This window comes from Pseudorca crassidens, chromosome 19, assembly GCF_039906515.1.
Source record: "Pseudorca crassidens isolate mPseCra1 chromosome 19, mPseCra1.hap1, whole genome shotgun sequence".
NCBI lineage: Eukaryota > Metazoa > Chordata > Mammalia > Artiodactyla > Delphinidae > Pseudorca > Pseudorca crassidens.
This window is the reverse complement of record NC_090314.1, coordinates 11,726,107-11,746,968: the sequence shown is the minus strand read 5'-3', so window position 1 is coordinate 11,746,968 and position 20,862 is coordinate 11,726,107. Positions and strand designations below refer to the sequence as shown.

The 20,862-nt window shown below is 58.4% G+C and overlaps 4 protein-coding genes and 2 pseudogenes across 9 annotated transcripts; all 6 read left to right on the top strand.

Annotated features, from left to right (window-relative positions):
• Positions 1 to 42: 42 nt before the first annotated feature.
• Positions 43 to 3,040, top strand: SPEM1 (spermatid maturation 1). The gene is given in 6 exon segments (XM_067715230.1): positions 43 to 576; positions 676 to 733; positions 933 to 1,039; positions 1,041 to 1,315; positions 1,317 to 1,347; positions 1,349 to 3,040. Coding segments are annotated over 6 exon segments (924 nt in total). The 5' UTR covers positions 43 to 432; the 3' UTR covers positions 1,658 to 3,040.
• A 626-nt stretch (positions 3,041 to 3,666) lies between these two features.
• SPEM2 (SPEM family member 2) lies at positions 3,667 to 5,502 on the top strand. Its single transcript, XM_067715209.1, has 2 exons — positions 3,667 to 3,873; positions 4,036 to 5,502. Exon 2 carries the CDS (start codon positions 4,321 to 4,323, stop codon positions 5,473 to 5,475), a length of 1,155 nt encoding a protein of 384 aa, XP_067571310.1. The 5' UTR covers positions 3,667 to 3,873; positions 4,036 to 4,320; the 3' UTR covers positions 5,476 to 5,502.
• Positions 5,503 to 6,228: 726 nt separating this feature from the next.
• LOC137212565 (uncharacterized protein SPEM3-like) lies at positions 6,229 to 7,227 on the top strand (annotated as a pseudogene).
• A 619-nt stretch (positions 7,228 to 7,846) lies between these two features.
• LOC137212564 (uncharacterized protein SPEM3-like) lies at positions 7,847 to 9,322 on the top strand (annotated as a pseudogene).
• Positions 9,323 to 10,937: 1,615 nt separating this feature from the next.
• On the top strand, positions 10,938 to 14,147 carry TMEM102 (transmembrane protein 102). 3 transcript variants are annotated; one of them, XM_067715207.1, is made up of 4 exons: positions 10,938 to 11,429; positions 11,598 to 11,981; positions 12,083 to 13,299; positions 13,335 to 14,147. In XM_067715207.1, exons 2-4 carry the CDS (start codon positions 11,768 to 11,770, stop codon positions 13,524 to 13,526), a joined length of 1,623 nt encoding a protein of 540 aa, XP_067571308.1. In that variant the 5' UTR covers positions 10,938 to 11,429; positions 11,598 to 11,767; the 3' UTR covers positions 13,527 to 14,147. The 3 variants fall into 3 exon arrangements, with proteins under 3 accessions (XP_067571308.1, XP_067571307.1, XP_067571309.1); XM_067715206.1 differs by having other exon boundaries at positions 10,941 to 11,429; positions 11,625 to 11,981; XM_067715208.1 differs by having other exon boundaries at positions 10,943 to 11,429; positions 11,625 to 11,981; positions 12,083 to 13,536.
• Positions 14,148 to 14,198: 51 nt separating this feature from the next.
• On the top strand, positions 14,199 to 20,787 carry FGF11 (fibroblast growth factor 11). Of its 4 annotated transcripts, none has more exons than XM_067715221.1 (6): positions 14,199 to 14,802; positions 15,388 to 15,714; positions 17,363 to 17,473; positions 18,002 to 18,105; positions 18,805 to 18,919; positions 19,186 to 20,787. In XM_067715221.1, exons 2-6 carry the CDS (start codon positions 15,522 to 15,524, stop codon positions 19,362 to 19,364), a joined length of 702 nt encoding a protein of 233 aa, XP_067571322.1. In that variant the 5' UTR covers positions 14,199 to 14,802; positions 15,388 to 15,521; the 3' UTR covers positions 19,365 to 20,787. The 4 variants fall into 4 exon arrangements, with proteins under 4 accessions (XP_067571322.1, XP_067571321.1, XP_067571324.1 ...); XM_067715220.1 differs by having other exon boundaries at positions 18,721 to 18,919; XM_067715223.1 differs by lacking the exons at positions 14,199 to 14,802; positions 15,388 to 15,714 and adding an exon at positions 16,679 to 16,834 and having other exon boundaries at positions 18,721 to 18,919.
• The last annotated feature ends 75 nt before the right edge of the window (positions 20,788 to 20,862 follow it).

The window sequence follows — 20,862 nt, the reverse complement described above, 5'->3', positions numbered from 1 at the left end:
GCCCACAGCCCTTTCCAGTGAACAGCTCTGAGGTCAGAGAGAAAGGGGGAGTGGGTGCTGGGGTGAGGTGGTCATTGGTAATGGGGTTGTTCGGGGAGTTAAGATCAGGACCAGTGAGTGTCTGTGCAGAGGTCAGAGCCTGGCGTAGAGGACCAGGCAGGGGCTGATGGGGACAGACAGCAAACAGGCCAGAGGGCCTATGGGCTGGTGCAGGTGGCTGGCTACAGGAGAGACACGCGAGGTGAAGGGTTTGGCCTCTGCTAAGCCCTGGCCCAGGCTGGAGGGTCAAACACAGGCCCAGGACTCTCCCTCTTGGCACATGTTGAGGGAGAGCCCCACATCACTGTGACCTGCTTACCCCCAGGAGCCTCTGGGACAGGAAGGCGGCCGATGGTACTGTGGGCACAGTAGGTTGGGGGCCTATGGACCCCCATGGCCACGGCTGAGTGGCCCCGGCCCGGGTGGGCCTCGTGTCACAGCCCCAGCACCAACAACTGCCAGGACCTGGGCAACTCCGTCCTGTCACTGCTGGGCCTCATCATCTGCGTTAACATTGGCATCAATACGGTGACACTGGTCAGGGTGGGGCCGGGTGGGAGGGTGCTGGCAGGATGGCTGGGGGGCAGGCCGGGTGGCGGGGGCCTGCCTGGAGTCACTGTGTCCTCCCCCACCTAGCTCTGGCGCAGACTCCGTGGCGTCTTACACCAAGTGTTTCGAGTTATTTGTGAGAAAGGTAAGTGGAGGATGGGGAGGTTGGGGAATAGGAAAGGCAGAAACCAGGTGTTCTAGCCCTGACCTTAAGCGGGCCCCTTCCTCTCCCGCTCTCCCTGCTCAGACACCGTAACTATGCAGATTCTCTTCCTGCACCCTGCCTCTCCAACCCTGGAGAAGCCAGGCTCCCCACCAGCCTCTCACCTGTCACCGATCCACAGAAGCTTCTGAGTTATGCTCACCTGGGAAGCAGACCCAGCCCCCGAAGCAGAGCGCCCCTGCAGTCGGCCTTCGGTGCACCATGGACCCTGTGAAAATGACCGTGTCCCCCCACCCCCACTCGCCGCCGTCACCGTCGAGACTCTTCAGCACGCCGCGCCCACCGCCCCGTAGCCTGGGACCCTGACACTGACAGCGATGACGAGAAGCCCGCACGTCAGCACACAACAATCTGCCCCCACAACTGGAATTGCCCCAAGGACTGGGAAGGCTTTCAGTCCACCCAGGGGTTCTGGACTCCCTGGGCCCAGGATGCCGTGGAGCCACCTACCCAGACCATCCGCTTCCAGCAAACTGCAGAGGGAAGGCCGCTCAAAAGAGAGGCAGTCAGAGCTGGGCCTACAGGCCTACGCGTATACCCTGTGAACCCCCACCCCACAGCCCTCAGGCCCTGAGCCACAAGAACGGGTGGGGGGTGCCCCAGGCAGAACAGGAGCAGTGCTCACCAGCCCAGCCACCCATCCTGGGCCCGGCCCACGTCGCAGACATCCCCTGGCGCCACTCCTCGGGGCGCGTAGCCTATAATACCAGAGACATGAGGCGGCGGCTGCGGGAGGTGACCAGGGAGGTGGAGGCCCTGTCCCACTGTTACCCCCCGGTCTCTGGATCCAGCATGGCTGAGGGGACGGGAAAGGCCTAGGTATATCATTCCCTGACAGAGAGGTGACTGGAAGAAGAATAAAAAGAAGAGAGGAGGTGGTTTGTGGTGGTGTGGGGGGGTGCCAGGGCCCACACAACACCCAGAAGCCTGGTTGCTAAGGAAATGATCTCCCTGGCAACAGGGCCTAGAGAGCCCTGAGGACCCTCATCAACCTCTTGGCCTCCCCAGGCCCTGTCCTCAGCCCTTCCCCAGGCCCTTCTTGGTTCCAAGGCTCCCACCTGCCTCTACTCTGTTCTTTAGTGCCCAGGGAAGCCCCCCAAATCCCATTCCAGATCCCCAGGCAATACTGGCCTCAGTCTCTCAGAGGTCCGGCTCCTACCAGAGCCCTGGTTTAGGCTGTAACTACAGGTGAGGTGTGGTCCCTCTGAAGCCCTGGTTCCTTTGGGGAGGGATGGCTGAGCGTGAGGGTACCCAGGCCCTCACAGTTCCCCAGTCAGAACCCAAAGCTCCTGTATACTCGAGAAGGCTTGGAGCGGAGGATAAAATATTGAGGACACTCTCAAGGGCTGCGTCCACACAGCCCTGTGTGCCCTCACTCCTCTGATTAGCACTTCCATGTCACAAATGAGACTGAGGCTCAGAGACGCCAAGTGACTTATTCATGGTCACATGGACACCAAGGATCAACTTCATGGCCTCAGACGCTCCATCCCTGCTCCCACAGGTAGATTCCCATTGCTACTGGCCCATCAGAGTCTCCTCCCACCTTCCTCAGTTTCCCATGTAAACTCATTGGGATATTGCATCCACTGGACAGCAGGGAAACCCAGGCCCTACCTACTTCTAGACACTTGGGATCACACACACGCACACAACCTGGGAACAAGGAGCCAGGTCGAAGGGACTAGACCTCACCTTCCATACCAGATGGGTTCCTGGAATGTGAGCAGATAGGCCTTCTGTGAATCACCCTGCTTCTCTGTTCATTTTCATTTGACTAACGTTATCGATCATTTTAAGCTGATTCCATTAAGTGGGTCTATATTGAGCACCTGCTACGTGTTTGGAGTCTTGATGGAAAATGCCCACTGGCTCTTTCTATTTCTTTCTTTCTTTTTTTTCTTTTTGGCCATGCAGTGTGGTTTGCAGGATCTTAGTTCCCCAAGCAGAGATTGAACCGGGGCCCTCATCAATGAAAGCGTGGAGTCCTAATCACTGGACCTCCCGGGAATTCCCTGTTCCTCTATATCTGTTGAGATGTTCATTGTACAAACAAAATGACTTGAGGTTCCCCAGGTACCACTTTCACAGACCCCAGCAATGAACCCTGTTTATAATAGTAGATTCCTTTTGTCATATCACAATTACATCTATTTTGTGCTTTGTGAATTTCATGTGGTTTTCTCAAGACAGCAGCTCACCGTTTTTCAACTTGGAGGGTTGGCTCAGTGGGAGGGCAGTTGGTTAGGAAGGAGAGAAACCATGGTTGGGGGTGGTCTCTGGCAAAGGTGGCAAACCCTTGCTCTGAAGCGAAGGGGCCAGTGGGCTCAGTGACCACCAACACCTAAGGCTGCAACCCCCGGCCAGGAAGGGGTGGGTACGGTGGGTACTAGAGGGGTTATGACAGGGAAATGGGCAGGACAAGGAGGGGATGGTGCAGTGGGGCGACCCCAGAGGGGACTCTTACTGTCACTCATCCATCTAGTCACCCTCGCTGCTGGCCCCAAGCAGGCGTGGGTGGAGAATAACAACAGGCTACATAAGCTGCTATAGTGTCTCGAACAATGAAATGGAGGAAATCCTTTATGCATGATTCAGTCCCTATGAAGACTGTCTCTCATCTGTAGCAACCATGCTTGCAAATCAAGTTAAGCAAGGCCCTGTGGAGACAGAAGGGCAGACTGAACTCTGGGGACTAGGCTCCATGTAGTGGGAGCCGAGGGCAGAGATGGCCACATAAAGGGCCAGCTGAGTGGATGAAAGATTGGCCACCTCGGCATTGTGACTCCGTGCAACGTGCCTCATTGTGACCATGCTCCCTCACCTGTTGGTGGGTGTCTGCAGGTCCTGGCATGACTGCACTGTGGGTCAGGGCTGGTGGCGGGGGCGGGGGGGGCGGCCCGCGGCCCAGGTGGCCCTAGGACCCCCCCACCGTGGAAAACCGGCTCTGGTATGACAACCTGAGGTGCTGCCATCAATACCAAGAAAGTACCCAGAATGCGGAGGACTTCCTACTCCTGCTGCCGGGCCTTGTCAGCACTGGGATCAGCATGGCAACTATGGTCAGCAATGGTTGGGGACCACCAGCAGGGGTGAAGAGGGCTGAGGGTGGGAACCAGCTGCAGCCTGCACCTCCGTCTGCAGGAACGGTCTTGGCTGGGACGGGGGGTGAGGGTGGAGAGCCTGGCCTTCATTTTCACCCACCCCACCCCACCCCACCCCAGGTATGGCATGGGCTCCAGAATGCCTTAGACAAGACCATCTATTGGATTAATCAGAAAAGTAAGTACGGAAGACAGGTAGGGGGTACCCCTCCGCCACTCCCTGGGCCCTAGAAACCCAGGACCCCAGATTCCCAACCCTGAACTCTTCTGACAGTTGCCCTACCCTCACGGACTCTCGCCTCCGCCAGATGAAATCTCACAGGCTTGTGAAAGGTCCCCAACCATCCTCCAGCCAAGGCCCAAGATGTCCACATCCACTGCATCCTGGACCCTGTGGAAGTGAAGATGGCCCGGCCCACTCGCTACTCCCTGTCCTCCTACCATCATCTCCACAACCATAGCCGCAGCTGCAGCCGCCGCCCCTGCAGCCACCAGCGGAGGCCGAAGAACCGCAGACAATTCCCCTACAGCCGCTCAGGCTTCCGTAGGCCGCATCGCAGCCACGGGATGTCACAGCTGCGGCCGATGCCCTCCTTTGATCGGGAGGACCCGGACTCCTACCTGGAGGAGGAAGATGACCTTTCCTTCCCACAACCCAAGTACCCGTGGGGGTGCTGGGGAGGGCTCTATCAGCAGACGGGCCTGCCTTCCAACGTGGGCCTCTGGGGCCGTCAGGGTGGGATCCTGGCCAGCCTGCCACCACCCTGTCTCTACCTGCCGCCCGAGCTGCGCCGCATGGCCAAGCATGTGGAGGCCAAGTCCGAGCTAAGGCTGCAGTCCTTCGGGGCCCCCTGCTCACCAACCCGCATCTGGGGCAACGTGGAGGCTGACCAGTGGACCTCGTCTCCACCACCTCTCCGACGGCTGCCCCCTAACCCCCCGTGGGTCCCTGGGGGGCACAGCACTTACCCCTCAAGGGGCCAGCTGCCGTATGACTCCTGGGATCAACGGCGGCGTGGTCTGGAGAGCTCTGAGCCTCCATCCGCTCTGGTGCCTCGGGGCTGCCGGCCCGAAGCCTGGCAGCGCAACTCCCCCCCGGCCCACGGACGGAGCCTCCTCAGCTGTGCTCACAGCCAGCCCAACCGCAGCCCACACCCCTTCACGGGACACTTGAATTACTCCCAGGATCCCCACGAGGCGCGGCGCCGGGCGGCCGAATGGGCTGAGACGCTGCCCGTGCGGTGCCCTCTGGCCACGTCCGCCTCCCTCACGGTGCTGGCCGAGGCCTCGGACCAGCGGGCCCCGGCTCCCAGCTCAGCGCTGCTCCTCCGCCCCTCCCAGCCCCTGCCCGACGTCCAGGCTACCGAGCACCCTCCACCCCCACCCACCTTCATGCCACTCAGGCGGAACCCGGGGGGCAATGCCAACTACCAGGTGTATGACAGCCTGGAGCTGAAGCGGCAAGTGCAGGAGGGCCAAGCACGGGCCAACTCGCTGCTACCTTCCACCTCGGCCTCGAGGCCCTCTCTGCAGGCGAGCCAGACTGGGAAAACGAACTGACCAGTAGCAAATGGGGCCGGGGGCGGGGGGCGGCAGGGCATGGAGAGAGGAATAAAGAGCGCCAGAGTCCAGGAAACATTGGTGGTCTGTGGCTTGGAAGCACCACTTCTTCTGCCAGCCTGGGTCCCTGCGCTTGGCTTCCTGCAATAAGAAGCCAGTGTCCCCTTCTTGGCCTGAGGGTCCCCTTGGTTTAGTGGCCACAGTTCTGCCAGCAGGCCCCTCCTGGTCCTATACCATGCACTAAGTACATCTGCAGCTGCAGACTCCAAACCACTGGTCTCTGGGCACCTCCTCTGTGTCTCAGCTGTCCCTGTCCACAGAGAGCCTCATACAAGAAGTTGCTTCCAAACTGGGAGGTTCCACATCTGGGCAGGTCCAGCTCCAGGCCCAGTGAAGGGCATGAAGAAGGCTGAGGCTCTGGACTCCAGCCAGGCCTTCCGCAGGGCTCTGAGGCCAAGGTCTTCCTAGTCTCAAGAGGGGCCAAGAGACGGAATGTGTCATTCGAACAAGTGAGTCAGCGGGCGGTGAGCGAATGAATGACCGCTCGAGGGGATGTGTGCCGGCCTACGGGCCCTGTTTGACTGTCCAGGCTCAGCTTACCTGACCCTGGTTACCAGGGGAATGCCACCCTGGGCCCTCCTTTTCGTCCCCCTCCCTCACTGTGACCTCACCACCTGCCCCATTATGACCCAGTCTGGCTCCCAGTGACTATATGGAGGCCAGGGGACCCAGGCAGTCCTTGGACCCCCGGCCATGGGTAAGTGAGCCCTCTGCCGAGCCGAGCCATGCTCTGGCACCATCCCCAGGACACGCCAGGAGCTAGGAGACTCAATTCTTCTGATCCCGGTCAGCTTCATCTTGCTCAACGTGGGGATGAACGTGGTGACTATGGTCAGGGCAGGATCTGGGCAGCGGGGTTGGGGGAGCCCTGGGGTCTTGAAGGGGCTGAGGTTGGGAGGGCTGCTGGGGTGTGGCCGGACAAGGGTTGGATTTCAGGGCTCGCCCTGCTCCCGGCCTCCCCCCTCCCCTTCTTCCCTCAGCTCTGGAGGCATCTGAAGAGATTCTTGCGGGCACTTTTCAAAAGTATTTTCCCCAAAGGTGAGTGGGCGCCAGCGTGGGCTCAGGGGATGTGGGCCTGTCCCCTTTCTTCTATCCCTGCCTTGATTCTCAGCCCCTCAGGAACCCAGGCCCTGACCCATCTCGCCTTTCCCCGCAGACAAGGAAGCCAGCTGTGTAGGCAGCCATCGCATGCGCAGGCGCTGCTCCCTGGATCCCAAGAACCTGTGCTCAAGAGTTTCTTCCCGCTTCCGCCATCGCCCAAGCTTCCTGCTCGGGCACCCAAACCACCCTGACTCCTGGATACCAGACACAAAGGATGAGAAGGCTTCTAAGTGCTGCTGGATGCCGCCTCAGTGTGGACGGGCTGGGGCTTCCACGGAGGTTCCACGGGGACTGTGGAAGGAGCGGGTAGTGAGAGCTGGGGAGGCCCCTCCGGTCACAGCCTTAAAGTCCCAAGCCACCTTGTACTCCAGGTAGGAGACATCTTCCAAGCTCCGCAGGATGAGCAAGGTGGACGTGGTTCCACTCTGCCTGCCCCAAGAGAGCAAGACTAAGACCCCAGACTCTGACCCAGCCCAGGCCCCAGCCCGGGCCCAGACCCACCCCCCAGTTCAGCCCCCTGCGCATGCTCCTGCCAAGGCCCAGACCTTCTCCTCAGCCCACCCCACTGAGCACACCCACCCCCAAGTCTGAGACCTGCTCCCGAGGCCACGCCCATGAGCACACTTCCGCCCAGGCCCAGGCCTTCTCCCTAGTGCACCCCACTGGGAACACTCCTGCCAAAGCCCAGACCTTCTCCTCCACCCACCCCACTGAGCACGCCCCACCTCAGGTCCAGACTTGCTTCACATTCCACCCCCCTGAGCACACCACCCCCCAGGCCCAGACCCCCTCCCCAGCCCTCCCCCCTGAGCACAGCCCTGCCCAGGTCCAGGGCCCTGAGCATACCTCAGCCCATACCCCAGCCCAGGCCCAAGCCCAGGCCCCTCACACGCCTCAGCCCAGTCCCTGGGCCACACTTCTCTCTGCACCCTGACCCATGCTCATCTGACCTATACCCATGCCAGCACTCTGGTCCCTCCCCCAACTTCTGCCCCAGTCCCTCCCCCAACTCCTGCCCCTGCTACTACTCCTGCCCTAGTCCCTACACCAGCCCCTGTCCCGACCTCTGACACAACCTCTGTCCTAGCGCTGGTCATGGCCCTGACGACCACTCCAGTCCCTTCCACCACCCCTACCCCCATCCTAGATTTTATTCCCTCTACCTTGTCTGCCTTCAGCTGAGGCCTCTCCTCCGGCCGTGTGGTCTACGATGCCCGCAGGGTAAAGCAGAACTTATTCCATGTGTGTCCCCCTCAGAACTCTGGGTATTCCAGAAAGGACTTGGGTACCCTCTCCAGGCCCCAAGAGGGGCATGGTCTGGTGAGCTCTGGTACAGCTGAACACTCAAGCAATGTAGTGGGGACAGTGCTAAGCCCTCCACAGGATCCATTCTGGGTTACCTGGAGTTGGGGAATATGGAAGGGAAGACCTCAAATGATTCCAAAGACAAATTTGTACAGTCCAAGACCTTCCCTTACTGCAGCTTCCTTCCTTGCAGGTCTCAGAAGAGAAACACGGACCCCCACACTCCAGTCTACCCCACATTCCTGTACTCCAAGGATGCTGCACCTTCTCAACCTTGCTTCCATTCTCGAACCAGTGCCCAGAGCTCACCATGCACCATGCCTCCACCACGCACTCTTTATCTGCCTCTTGTTTCTCCCAGATCATGGGTCCTTCATCAACACAGCAACCACCAGAAGCCCTCCACCTTAATACAACCCCCCACCTTCCCCCCAACCTCCAAGTCTCCTCAGTCTGTCCTCTCTTCCCAGGGGCCCATCTCTCCCCAGTTATCCACTACTTCCCAAACCCCAAGCCAGGCCCAACCCCCTGGACTTCATGAGAGTCTAGGCTTCAACCAAGTCTCTGTTCTCCCAAGGACCCCAGGCCCTTCCAAAGTCTGCAGAGTTTCCAGAAACCCAGGCCTTACCCCAAACCCAGGCCTCCCCCAAGAACCCAGGCCTTGCTCAAGATCCAGGCCTCCACAAGCTTCCAGGCCTTACCCAAGATGCTGGAATTTACAGGGGCTCAGAACATACCCATGACCCTAGCTTACACAGCACTCAGGAATTAATCGAGATCCTGGCCCCCATAAGGGTCCAGCCCTTACTGAAGACTCTGGCTTATCCAAGAGATCAGGCCTCCATAACAACTCATGCCTTATCCCAAATCCTGGCCTCCACAGGAACCCTCTAGGAACTGACTCTGTCCAAGTTTTGGGCCCACATCAGACCCGAAAGTCATTTATATCTGAGGCAGTTCGTCGAAAGGAGGATGCAGGACAGCACATACCATGTACTGTGTCCCACCCAGTCAGAACTCCTGCTCTCCCAAGGCTCAGGTGGCCTACAATGACCTGCTAACCTTCTCAGAGGTACCTGTACTGATTGAGCTGCAATCACCCTCCCGGCGAGCAGGCAGCCAAGACTGGGTGTACCTCAGTTCCTCCAGCCTGCCAGTACTATCGCCAGATGTCTACGCCTCCCAAAACCAGCTGGAAGCCCTACTGTCCTGGGTCAGGCACCCGGCTAGGGCATGTGGTCTTTGGCGCCCGCCAGAGACAGTTCAGAGCAGGCAGGGACAAGTGCGAAGCTGTCTCCCAGGCGCCTTCACCGAGAGACATCCAACAACTCACCGGAGACCATCAAGGAGTGGGGATATCAGTGTGCTCAGAGCAACTTAGAAAAAGGGGGGACAGATATGCATGAGGAATAAAGAGACAAGAGAAGTGATCTGTGGTTATTGAGGACATCCACCCCAGCCCCATCCCACAGGGCCTGATGAGGACCTAAACTATCCCTGCTTTCCTTCCATCGCTGTCTAGCTAAATCTGTTATCCCCAAGGCCCTAGAGCTGCATTGTCAATTACAGTAGCCACTGGCCAAATGCGTATTAGAATGTAAATTAGTTAAAATTAAGGAAAATTAATTCTGTTAAAAATTAAGTTAAAAATTCTCTTCCTCAGGGAACAGAATTTCCCTGGCATCCAGTTCTGTTCCCTGGCGGTCCAGGTGTTGGGACTTGGCGCTTTCACTGCTGTGGCTGGGGTTCAATCCCTGGTCGGGGAACTCAGACCCCGCAAGCTTCATGGCTTGGCCAAAAAAAAAAATTCTGTTCCTCAGTGCCATGATCTTCTAAGCGCTCAGTAGCCACATGGAGCTAGTGGTTACTGCATTGGACGGCACAGATTTAGAACATTTCCATCATCGTGGAAAATGCTATTGGAGAGCAGTGCTTTAGAGTTTAGAGCAATTTTCCTTTCCCTGTCACCCACCCCCAGCATCTTAAAGCTCCCCCAGAGCCCAGAGAACTTAGCTCTTCTTAGGGTGGCTCGGAAGCCACCCTCTGGGGAGGAGGTAAGATGTGGGGATGGACACCCAGTGCCTGATTTCCCCAGACTGTGAGAAAGAGCCCAGGCTTCAGTTTTCCTCATCTGGTCTCTTGGGTCACGACCAGATGTACGGAAACTTGCCTCCCCCATTCTGGGCTGTGTTTGGGGCTCTTGGTTACTGAAGGAGAAGACCTCTCTTTGTCAGTGACTAGGAAACCTTGTGTTTTAGGCTCCCCAAATTGAGCCCTGGATTCTGAGGGTCCCCTCCTTCATAGGCCTCTCAATTTTTCGAGGTGTCTCCACTTAATTTTCTTGCCCATGGACTTAGGCCTAGTTCACTGTGGAGACAGACCCCTGGGAAAAAGGCATGTAAGAATTCCTGGTCCAGGATGCATTGGTCTAATCTGTGAGCGTGTCTCTGGTGTCCTATCTTTCTGTCCTATTATTCTGGCTCCTAGTTTCATCCTGGACTTAAGCTGTGTCCCTGATAGCACTGGTCGCTGAAAGCCATTTCCTTCCCCTGATAATTTTTCATTGCCCTGCCCTATCCCAACTGGAGTTTCCTCTGGACTTGATTTTCAGTCCTGATAACTCTTCTGTATACACACATAAGCTGCGAGATTCCAAAGTGTTTTCCTGCCACCATTTGTGTGTCTGAGGTGGGCAACACTAATATGTCCCTTCCCTGAGTCAGATGTCCATCCCTGGGTCACTACATGCACACTATCGGTGTGTTCTTGTCTAACATTACCACCACCGATTCCAAGGAGATACGTCCCAGCTGGAGAGCCCATTTCCAACACCTCTCTGGCTCAGCTCTGACCTTGGACAAGTGATGTGCAACCTTTCTAGGCTTGCAGTCTCATCTCTAAAATGAAGTTATAATTGCATGCAAGAACCCTTCTAGATTTAAATGACCAGGGCTCCTCTACTCCCAAGTGAGATGCAGAGTCCCCTATTTCTCCGCATGCCCTAGTGTATGTCCGTCATTATTGTTTGCTATTCAGATCCATCCTATTAGGCCTCTGTTCTAACCCCAAGGAGTGTTTGTGCGGTTCACCTGGCCTTGTAAAGACACAGAATAGTTTATCATAAAGACACAGAATAGTTTATCTCCACAGAAACTACAACTTCCATCAGGCACTACTTCAACGGAACAGGAAAGGATGTGGGGGCGTGGCCCCAACGCCCTGGTAGCTTTGAAGACAAACTACAACTCCCAGGATAGCCGCGAGATCTCTGCAGAGCGAAAGGAGTGACTGAACTCTGACTGGAGGCCGGGCTGGTCCGGAACCACCCCGACAGTCTCCAGAAAGGGGCGTGGTTATAATTTAGGGGCGTGACCTTGCAGGCAGCAGGAAGAAGTTACCTGTTGAATCTTACTATCCATTCTCTTCCCAGCCTTTGTAGCTAACCCTAAGAGGGAAGCCGCAAGCCACTAGCCTCTTCTGAAAAAGAGGTAAGGGGGCGTAGACAAGGGGCAGCGAAGGAGGCTATTGCATTCCTTAGGAGGGGCCAAACAGCTACTTTCTACCTGCTGAGTCAGGTGAACCGTTCCATGGGGGCGGGGACCAGCATATGAGAAAAGGGCAAGGACGGAGGAGGTATTTATTTGTTTTCTTTCAAGACTAAATTTAGGGCCCTTCGTCTGCAGACCCATTGGCGGACTGTGTCTTGGGAACCCTCTTGGCCTCTGGAAGAGAAAAGAACGGGGGCCAGTTTTCCGCAGCAAAAGGAACGGCCCGTCTGGGCTTCCTCCCGTCTGTGTATTTCCTAGCCCCCAAACGACAGAGCCATATGGCTTCCGCGGTCTGGGGGAGTGCTCCCTGGTGGGGCCCACCGCCCCCAGCCCCAGCCCGGCCGCTCACGGACATCGACTTCTGCTCTGGGGCGCAGCTACAAGAACTAACCCAGCTGATCCAGGAGCTGGGTGTGCAGGCGAGCTGGAGTGAAGGTCCCAAGCCAGGACCAGATCTCCTCCAGGCCAAGGACTTTGTTTTCTCTTTGCTTGGTAAGTAACCCTCCCAGCCTTCGGGAACTTGCAGCTCTCAGCTCCGCCTCACCCCGCCCCGGCTCTGGATCACGCCTTTACGATCCCTTCTCTTTCCTTAGGTCTCGTTCACCGCCGGGACCCTCGCTTTCCTCCTCAGGCAGAGCTCTTGCTGCTTCGTGGCGGGATTCGCGAGGGCTCCCTGGATCTGGGGCCTGCGCCTCTAGGTCCCTACGCTCGGGGACCTCACTACGACGCCGGCTTCACACTCCTGGTGCCCGTGCTTTCGCTAGATGGCACTGGGCAGGAGCTGCAACCGGACGTGGGATCCTGTTACGCATGGCTCTTCCTCCCAGAGCAGGTACGCGGAACCTCGGTCCGGGAGGCATGGCAGGATTGCCTAGGACCCCCAGTCCCAGGAGGACGTGATTCGATCCACCCAGCCCAAAGCAAAGAAACTCCCAAGGATCCGCAAATCTCCGTGGACGAGCCACACGGTGACGTCACTGAGCCTGAGGCACACGAGTCTTTGGAAAACTCACCTAGTAATGTTTCAGTGCCAGAATTGCCTCAACAAGACGTAACCGATATTGACTTTACCTCACCAATGAAAAAAACGAATGGTGACGTCACCAAAGCAGCCGAAGTTAGCCCAGTGCCACAGCCGTCGGAGGCTCCGGAGGCATGGCCCACATTGTGCCCCGCCCAGGTGGCTGCCTGGTTCTTTGCTTCACTGGCTGCGGTCGCTGAGTCCCTGTTTCCGGTCCCGGGTGCCCCGCGCTTGGTCCACGCAGCCCGCCACGCGGGGGTCACCACCATCCTCGTGGCTACGCCCGGGCCCCCGCGCCGTCTCTTGCTTTTCGACTTGATCCCCGTGGTGTCCGTGGCCGGCTGGCCCCAGGGGGCTCGGAGCCACTCGTGGGCCGGCCCGCTGGCCTCGGAGTCGTCTTCCTTCTACCTGGTGCCCGGCGGCGGCGGCACAGAGCGGCCGGACGCCCCCGGCTGGCAGCTCTGCTTCGCCCGCCAAGAGCTGGCGCTCAAGACGCGCATACCCGTTCCCCTGCTGCAAGCGCACGCGGCGGCCCAGGCGCTGCTGCGCCCGCTGGTGGCAGGGACTAGGGTCGCGGCGCCCTACCTCCTGCGGACGTTGCTCTACTGGGCGTGCGAGCGGCTGCCCGCGCTCTATCTGGCGCGACCCGAGAATGCGGGCGCCTGCTGCCTCGGGCTGCTGGATGAGCTGGGCCGGGTGCTCGAGGCTGGGACGCTGCCCCACTATTTTCTGAGTGGCCAAAAGCTCCGTGCGGGGGACGGCGCCGCTTCGCTGCTCGGGGCGTTGGCCCTGCTTCGCAGGGACCCTGCCCTCGCCCTGCGCGCCGCTGTGGAAGAGGCCAAGGCTGCACGCAAGGGAGGCGGCTTAGCCGGCGTGGGAGGCGGGGCCCATTAAAGACGCTGTTCCTACTAACCTCGAATGTGCTTCTGTTGGCCAGCGGGATGTGGAGGGGACTGCTCTCCCCTCACCTGGGAGACAGGCTGCTGAGCGATTTGGGCCTGAAGAGCCCGTTCTAGAAGGCCTCCTCGCCGGTTCCTCCGCGTCCTCCTACCCTCCTCCCGCCCCATCCCTGGCACAGGTCGTTCCATTCTGGCCTCTCCACTTTCCAAATCTGTGGCCAGCACCCCTCCCACTCCGGTGCAGCGTCTGGCATCCATCTCCCGCCAGTTCTTATGGTCTTTTCTCTTAGGAGTCAATAGGGATGGGGGTAATATATTTGCTGAAAAAACGTGTAAACGAGAGAGGTATGGAGACCAGGGACTGACAGTTTGTCTCACACAAAAGCAGAGACATTAAGGAGGCCGGATTTCACCCCAGGCTAGACTTCACCACCACCGCTATCTCTTCAGTTATTCCCCCCACCTTCCTCATCCAGTTCTGTCTTCCATCCCGGGCAATAGGGTCCCTTTCTCCATTCTCGGGGTATCCGCCATTCCATCTATCTAAGCCCAACCTCTCCCCCCATCCAGAGTTCCATTCAGTGGAGTCGCCTCCTTGTCCCTCCTCCTCTGAACCCCGAGACATGCGGCCTTGCCTCGGCTCCGTCTGTCTCTAAGACCTTCGCCACTCCCTGCCTCCAAGGAACCCCGGGGTTCCGCCCGCCCAGCTTCACCCCCGCCACTCTTTCCCGGCGTCTCCGCCCCCTGCCCCGCCCCCGGGCCGGCTCTCGGAGGAGAGGGGAGCCGCTGTCGCCGCCGCCGCCTCAGCTTCCCACAGCCGCTACCGCTGCCTCCGCTGCCGCCGCTCCGCTTGGCCCAGCCGCCAGGCCCAGTGCTCACTTCGCCAGACCAGGGCGCTCTGCGGAGACACCCTCAATCCTTCCTGGGGTCCGGGACGCCTAGCCGGGCGTGGGGGGAAGCTCCGCTTGCGGGGTACAGGGAGGGAGGAGCCTGGAACCGGAGCCAGCGCCAGCCGACCCCGGATCGACAAGACAGGACAGGTTGAGGGGCGTCGGGGAAGGAAGAGGGGGTGCTATAGGCAGTCCCAGGGAGGACAAGGAAGCCCTGTCGCAGAAAGCTCTGATGCGCTCTGACTTACAGCGGGTCTGTTCACATTTGGGGACCCGTGACAACGTGGGTGCACTCCTCTCTCGGGGGGCTGGTTGGATTGGAGGGCGTGGGATCTAAACAGCACCAGCTGTCCCCGAGGAAATTAGGGGCTGCCAGAAAAAAAAAGCCAAAAACCTATGCTCCTTATTCCGAGGTGACAGAGGGCCCTCCAGACAACCACCTGGTGTAACCACTAGGAAGGGCGGATTTGGAGGTGACTTCAAAAGGAGTGGATGGTAACAAGGTGAGGAAAGGGGCTCAGCAGCTGGAACGCTGTGCCACTAGAATTGGGGGTGACTTGGTAAAAAGCGGTATCGTCCAGAGACAGGGTCTGGGAACCTCTTCTTGCTGATTGGCGACAGTCTGGATATTTCAAGGCATAGTTTTTTTGGGATTTCAGTGAAAAAAAGTGAGGGATTCTTCAATTAGAGGGTGGCAAAAGAAAAGACACCAAGGTTGAGTTCTTCCTAGACACTGGCAGCACCCCAGCAGGGGTGGGGTGAGCTAATATCCCCAAAGCTAAGGACCCACACCCTTAAAATTACAAGAGTGGCTTTGGCAGGAGTGCAGGTCCCGGAAATAGGGTGGAAAGGTGCCTGGGGATATTGGAACCACATCCTGGAAAATTTGAGGGTCTTGGCTTTGGGATAGTGTTAGTGGGGGACAGGGACACTGGAGATCAGAGAAGGGGGAGTTTTCTGTGGGGGGCAAAGGTCGAGGGTGGGGTCAACTGAGAGGTACATAGGCTGCTGGGTCTGGCGAAACTAGCACGAGGCCCAAGGGTGGGAGCTGGTGCCTGGGGTGGGGGTCGTCTAGGGCTTATCCTCAGGTCCCGTGGGTGAGGCGGCGAGTCGGACCGGAGAGTCAAGAGCATGTCCTGGTGAGCTAGCGGGCTTCTCCGGGGGTGGGGGGCAGCGCGCTCTGGGAGCCTGCCGGTTTTGGGGTGTCTCCTCCCGGGGCGCCATGGCGGCACTGGCCAGCAGCCTGATCCGGCAGAAGCGGGAGGTCCACGAGCCCGGGGGCAGCCGGCCCGTGTCGGCGCAGCGGCGCGTGTGTCCCCGCGGCACCAAGTCCCTTTGCCAGAAGCAGCTCCTCATCCTGCTGTCCAAGGTGCGACTGTGCGGGGGGCGGCCCGCGCGGCCGGACCGCTGCCCGGGTGAGTGGCTGGGGCGGGGTCTCCGGGCCGGGGGTCTCTCTGCCTGGGAGGTTGAGGCCAGGGACTCGGAAGAGCGGGGCCCGACTGACGGGGGCTCCCCGAAAGTGAAAGGGGGTGGGCCTGGACCACAAACTCTCGGGCAGACGATGCCTCAGTTTCCCTTCTCTCTCGCCCATAACCCCGAGTCCCCTTGCTTTCGAGGGCAAGGGGAAGGCTTGAGGGGCTAAGCCTGGTGCCCCGAAGCCTGGCAGCTCCCGCTCGGCCCCCCTCCCAACACAGGAGTCCCCCACCCCCACCATCCTCTGCCTACGTGCCGTCTCTCGCGATTCTTTCAATGCGAGTGGAGGGGCCTGGGGGTTCCGGACGCCTGGGTCACCCCGAGGGTTTCTGCGGCTCCGGCAGCCCCGCCCCCGCCTCGGTTCTCCCGCTCCTCCGAGCCTTGGATCCGTTCCGCCTCGCCGAGCTTGCCTGGCTCGGTACCAATCTGCCCAGCTCTCCCCCGGGTGTCCTTGCAGCTACCTCGCCAGTCCGCCCCTCTGTGCGCCCTCCTCCCGTGACCTGCACTTCAAGAAGAGAGCTGGGCACTCCCCCACGACCGCCTACACGGCTCAGAAATCGGGTCCCACGGGCTCAGGGGACCCTCTGCCGCGAGGAACTCAGACACACTAAACGGCTGGATACCCGCACGGAGACTGGGGGTCGTACCATCTACGAGGGGGTACCGGGAACTCGGCCGCAAGCGCCGGGGGAGGAGAGTTGTGAGGGTTAGCGTGTGGTCCCCGTCCAGGTGCGACAGGCGGGAAGTCCCTCTGGCCTCGCTCCTGTCCTCTCTCAGCTCCCCTAGGGGGAGACCCCCCCACCCCCCGCTGGCGTCCTCCTCCCCCCGCCGCCGGCCCTCCGCAGTGGTACGGTCCGCAGCCCACCCTTTGAGTGGGACCCAGCCCCCACGTGAGTCAGCCTGCCTCACCAGCTCCCTGGCCCCCTCCCCCATTTCCTTGGTTTGGTACCGAATATCCCCCATCCCAGGCGGGTTACCTGGATGATGGGGAGAGGCTGAGCCTCAGGGAGGGCGGGGACCCCGCGAGCCAGCAGACTGACAGACAGACAGACAGACAGATGGGTCAGTGTCAGACAGGCCGGCGCTGGGCCAAGGCGAGGCCCGCGCGAAGCGAGAGGCAGCCGCAGCAGCAGGTGCTGAGTCAGCGTCAGGCCCAGTCCCACCCCCACTCCTGAGGGGGCGCCCCTACCCTGGGGTCACCTTAATGCCCCCCACATTCGCAAACACACTGCCCCTTCAGCAGCTCTGCCTGTCTCCCTTTGTCCTCTGCGTTTCCATGTATCTCTCCTCTTCCTCTTCCTTCTTCTCCCCTCCCCCCATTCTGGTTGAGCTGTAGAGTAGGAATTAAATACATTTCAATCAATTAAACTGAAAGCTGGTTAGAGGAAGCAGAAGGGACCCACACCTCAGCTTCCTCTGGAGTCAAAGAGAGGTGGGAGAGAGCTTGCTTAGAGGGTCAGGGAGTTGGGGCCCTGGGACCCTCTTCCTTCCCTCCATCCTCCTTTCTTTCTGTCCTCTGATCCCGCCAAGTGTAGCAATGTTTCTGGGAACAGAGATGTCATGTTCCAAGATGAATGTCTCTCTCTCCAGAGCCTCAGCTCAAAGGCATCGTCACCAAACTGTTCTGCCGCCAGGGTTTCTACCTCCAGGCGAATCCCGATGGGAGCATCCAGGGCACCCCAGAGGACACCAGCTCTTTCAGTGAGAGGGGAAGCCAGCTGCTGGGTGGGAAGGGGGAGCGCAGGCATAGGAGATGACAGTCCTATTGTGGCTTCAGGTTCTGTTGTTTTCAGTCTGGCTTTTTTTTTTTTAGATGTTGGGGTAGGAGTTTATTAATTAATTTATTTATTTTTGCTGTGTTGGGTCTTGGTTTCTGTGCGAGGGCTTTCTCTAGTTGTGTCGAGCGGGGGCCACTCTTCATCGCTGTGCGCGGGCCTCTCACTATCGCGGCCTCTCTTGTTGCGGAGCACAGGCTTCAGACGCGCAGGCTCAGTAGTTGTGGCTTACGGGCCTAGTTGCTCCGCGGCATGTGGGATCTTCCCAGACCAGGGCTCGAACCCGTGTCCCCTGCATTAGCAGGCAGATTCTCAACCACTGCGCCACCAGGGAAGCCCCAGTCTGGCTTTTTGACCCCGCAAAGGAAGAAGTAGAACTGGGACCAGAATTAAGGGGGGGCTCGGATGGGGATTGGAGGCTTGGGGTACTGATACCCCTTCTCTCCACCCCCAGCCCACTTCAACCTGATCCCTGTGGGGCTCCGTGTAGTCACCATCCAGAGTGCCAAGCTGGGTCACTACGTGGCCATGAACGCTGAGGGGCTGCTCTACAGCTCGGTGAGACAAGGGGGCAGAGTGGCCTGGAGTCAGGGGACTCCCCTAGCTACAGCCTTCCCAACTACAGATATTTTGCAGCTCAGGGCTTCCTCTCCCTCCAGCTCTTGCCTGTCCTCACTGCCCGCTCCCAAGCACCTCCTCTAGCGTCCCTCCAATCCCTTCTCCTTGAATAGCCTCCTAAATACCCCCAGGCTCTTTGAATGTCCAACTCTGTCAACCTTTTAGGACCCCTGTGTCTTCTCCAACCTCCTCTAGACCTCATTATTACTCACTTCCCCAGAGTCATTCAGGATGCTGGGGAAGGATTCAGGAACTCCTCCAAGCAGAAATTCCCTCCAGGTGCCCTGGATGGTGAGAGGGTGGGAGTAGAGCAGAGAGAAGTTATCTTCTTATCCCAGGCCCCCAGAAGTCTAGTTCCCGGCCCTCGGGGGGCCACCAGACTCTTCCTCATCCTCCCTTTCTCCCAGTTCCTGCGTGGACTCAGAAGTTGGCTCTCCCAGTCTCAAACGTATGGATTATATCCTGCCTTGTTCTTCCCAGGGCTCCCTTCTGTTCAGTGATGTGTCTTTTTGTCTTTCTGTCTGTGTGTGCCTTTCTGGGTCTTTGTCTCCTCAGCCACATTTCACAGCTGAGTGTCGCTTTAAGGAGTGCGTCTTTGAGAATTACTATGTCCTGTACGCCTCTGCTCTCTATCGCCAGCGTCGTTCTGGCCGGGCCTGGTACCTGGGCCTGGACAAGGAGGGCCGAGTCATGAAGGGAAATCGAGTCAAGAAGACCAAGGCAGCCGCCCACTTTGTGCCCAAGCTCCTGGAGGGTGAGTATGGACGCCCAGGGAAGAGGTGGACCACATGGGACAGTATTGACCTAGACATGGACATTTAGTGACACACAGCTAAGGGCTATAAGTGTTTTAAGAGGACACATGCTATGACAGGTCAAGCCAGGAAGGCTTTGGCCTTTGGAGGTTTGGGAAGCTCTCCTTCTGTGGGTTCCCAGAGGAGGAGTATAGGGGAAGGGAGCCCTTTCAGAGCTCTCTTGGTGCCTAACTCTCCTTCCTGCTCCTCTCTCTCCCCTTCACAGTGGCTGTGTACCGGGAGCCTTCTCTCCACAGTGTCCCTGAGACCTCCCCTTCCAGTCCCCCTGCCCCCTGCCGTGTAGTCCCCGGACTGGAGGCTCCCTGCTCTAGCCACCACCACAGCCTGTCTCCCAGCCCTGCTTCTGGCCCTGCTCTCACCCCTGCTGCCACACTCATGCCCTGAGCAGCCATGTCCCACCAGGTGCTCTACCCTGAGGGAGCCTAGGGGCCGGCCATGACTTCCGGGACTGCTGAGACCCTTAGATCCTTGGGCCCGGGAAAGGGGTCAGAGAGGGGGATGTCTGAAAATGGTCCTGGCTGATCACTTCTTTCCTTCCACACTCACACCCTCCAAAGCCTTTTCCCGAGATGGTGCGGGGGGGTTCCAAAACTGACAAAACCAGGGCATAAATCTTCCCCACCCCGGGCTCAGCCAGTTCCTGGAGCCCTTTGCCCTTTTCATGGCCACCAAGCCGTAGACTTATAGGTCCACTGCAGCTCAGGATTAGTTTCCTTCTTTCGCTACTCCACCTTTTGCCTTGTTCCAGACAGGCTCTGGAACACCAGGCACCCCAGCCAGGGCCATTTCTGCACCCAGGGTCTGTGCTGGAACACAGGCATGCTGCCAGGCTCTGTTCTGGATCCATCAGGCCTCTGTCCTTCACCCAGATGGACCCCTGGTTTCCAATTAGAGAGAGGCTGGATTTGGGCCCTGTCCAGCTGCTGGTCTTGGCCTGAATTGGGCCAGTCTCAGATCACCACAGGTTTAACTTTCTTACCCCAGAGACACCCAATTCTAGAGCGTGGTGTTCTAGACACATACAGAGCCATACTTCCTTCTGAATCTCAGCTCTAGGACATAGACCACGACTCTCAGCCCTTCCCTCTAGGATGGAACTAGAGCCTATATAGGCATGTTATTGCTCTAGAGTAAGAGTTCTAGACCCACGCTTCCACCTTCTCTAGTGATACCTGTTAAGCAGGAGCTCTGGAAAGGACCCAGCTATGATTCACAAAGAACTAAGTCCAGAACTTCTTGTTTTCCCTAGACAATTTTCCAAAAATCTTATTCTTCCTATAGAATGCTAACCTTATTTTTTACATGCAGTTTCTAGCTCCTGCAGCTCAGCTGGGGTCCTGCCAGGGAACAGAGGCTGAGGAAGGGCAGAGGAGTTTTGGAAGGAATCCCTGGCTCATAGAAGGGCAGCTAGGATGGGAAAGTGGCCAGAACCATGGCATGACTGGACCTGTGCCTGGGTTGGGGGGACATGAACACTTAGCTACCTCAGCAGGAATTCCTTCCAGGTCCCCTTTAAAGCTGAGGTCTTTAGGGTAATGGGTCTAGAATAAAAAAGACAAATGGGACATAGCTTTGAACCCCCTCAAATGAGGAGACACCAATTCAGCAATAAGTCCCACCCTTCTCCCCTACAGGTCAGGCCAAGGAGGGTGAGGGCCTCTTGGTCTCTAGACCTCATACACCCCTCCAGCTTCTAACTGAATAGAACTTGCTTTACCTCAGCTTGGTGTTAGGTACCCAAAAAGGCTCTGCTCCCCGGGGACCAGTCTCCACTCCATGCTTTCTCAATTAAAGACGATTTATACAATTGAAGTGTTGTCTGCCATCTGTGGGTAGCAGGCTTTGGCAGTCGCTCGGGGAGGGATCAAGTCCCAGGGGCGGG

What these genes read in the sequence shown, in the direction of transcription:
- SPEM2 (XM_067715209.1), top strand. Translation starts at nt 4,321, where the DNA reads ATGGCCCGGCCCACTCGCTACTCCCTGTCCTCCTACCATCATCTCCAC.
- TMEM102 (XM_067715207.1), top strand. Translation starts at nt 11,768, where the DNA reads ATGGCTTCCGCGGTCTGGGGGAGTGCTCCCTGGTGGGGCCCACCGCCC. An exon ending in CTTTGTTTTCTCTTTGCTTG is followed by an intron (nt 11,982 to 12,082) that starts GTAAGTAACCCT and finishes CTCTTTCCTTAG; the next exon opens with GTCTCGTTCACCGCCGGGAC. An exon ending in CGCTGCTCGGGGCGTTGGCC is followed by an intron (nt 13,300 to 13,334) that starts CTGCTTCGCAGG and finishes CGCCCTGCGCGC; the next exon opens with CGCTGTGGAAGAGGCCAAGG.
- FGF11 (XM_067715220.1), top strand. Translation starts at nt 15,522, where the DNA reads ATGGCGGCACTGGCCAGCAGCCTGATCCGGCAGAAGCGGGAGGTCCAC. An exon ending in GCGGCCGGACCGCTGCCCGG is followed by an intron (nt 15,715 to 17,362) that starts GTGAGTGGCTGG and finishes CTCTCTCTCCAG; the next exon opens with AGCCTCAGCTCAAAGGCATC. An exon ending in AGAGGACACCAGCTCTTTCA is followed by an intron (nt 17,474 to 18,001) that starts GTGAGAGGGGAA and finishes CTCCACCCCCAG; the next exon opens with CCCACTTCAACCTGATCCCT.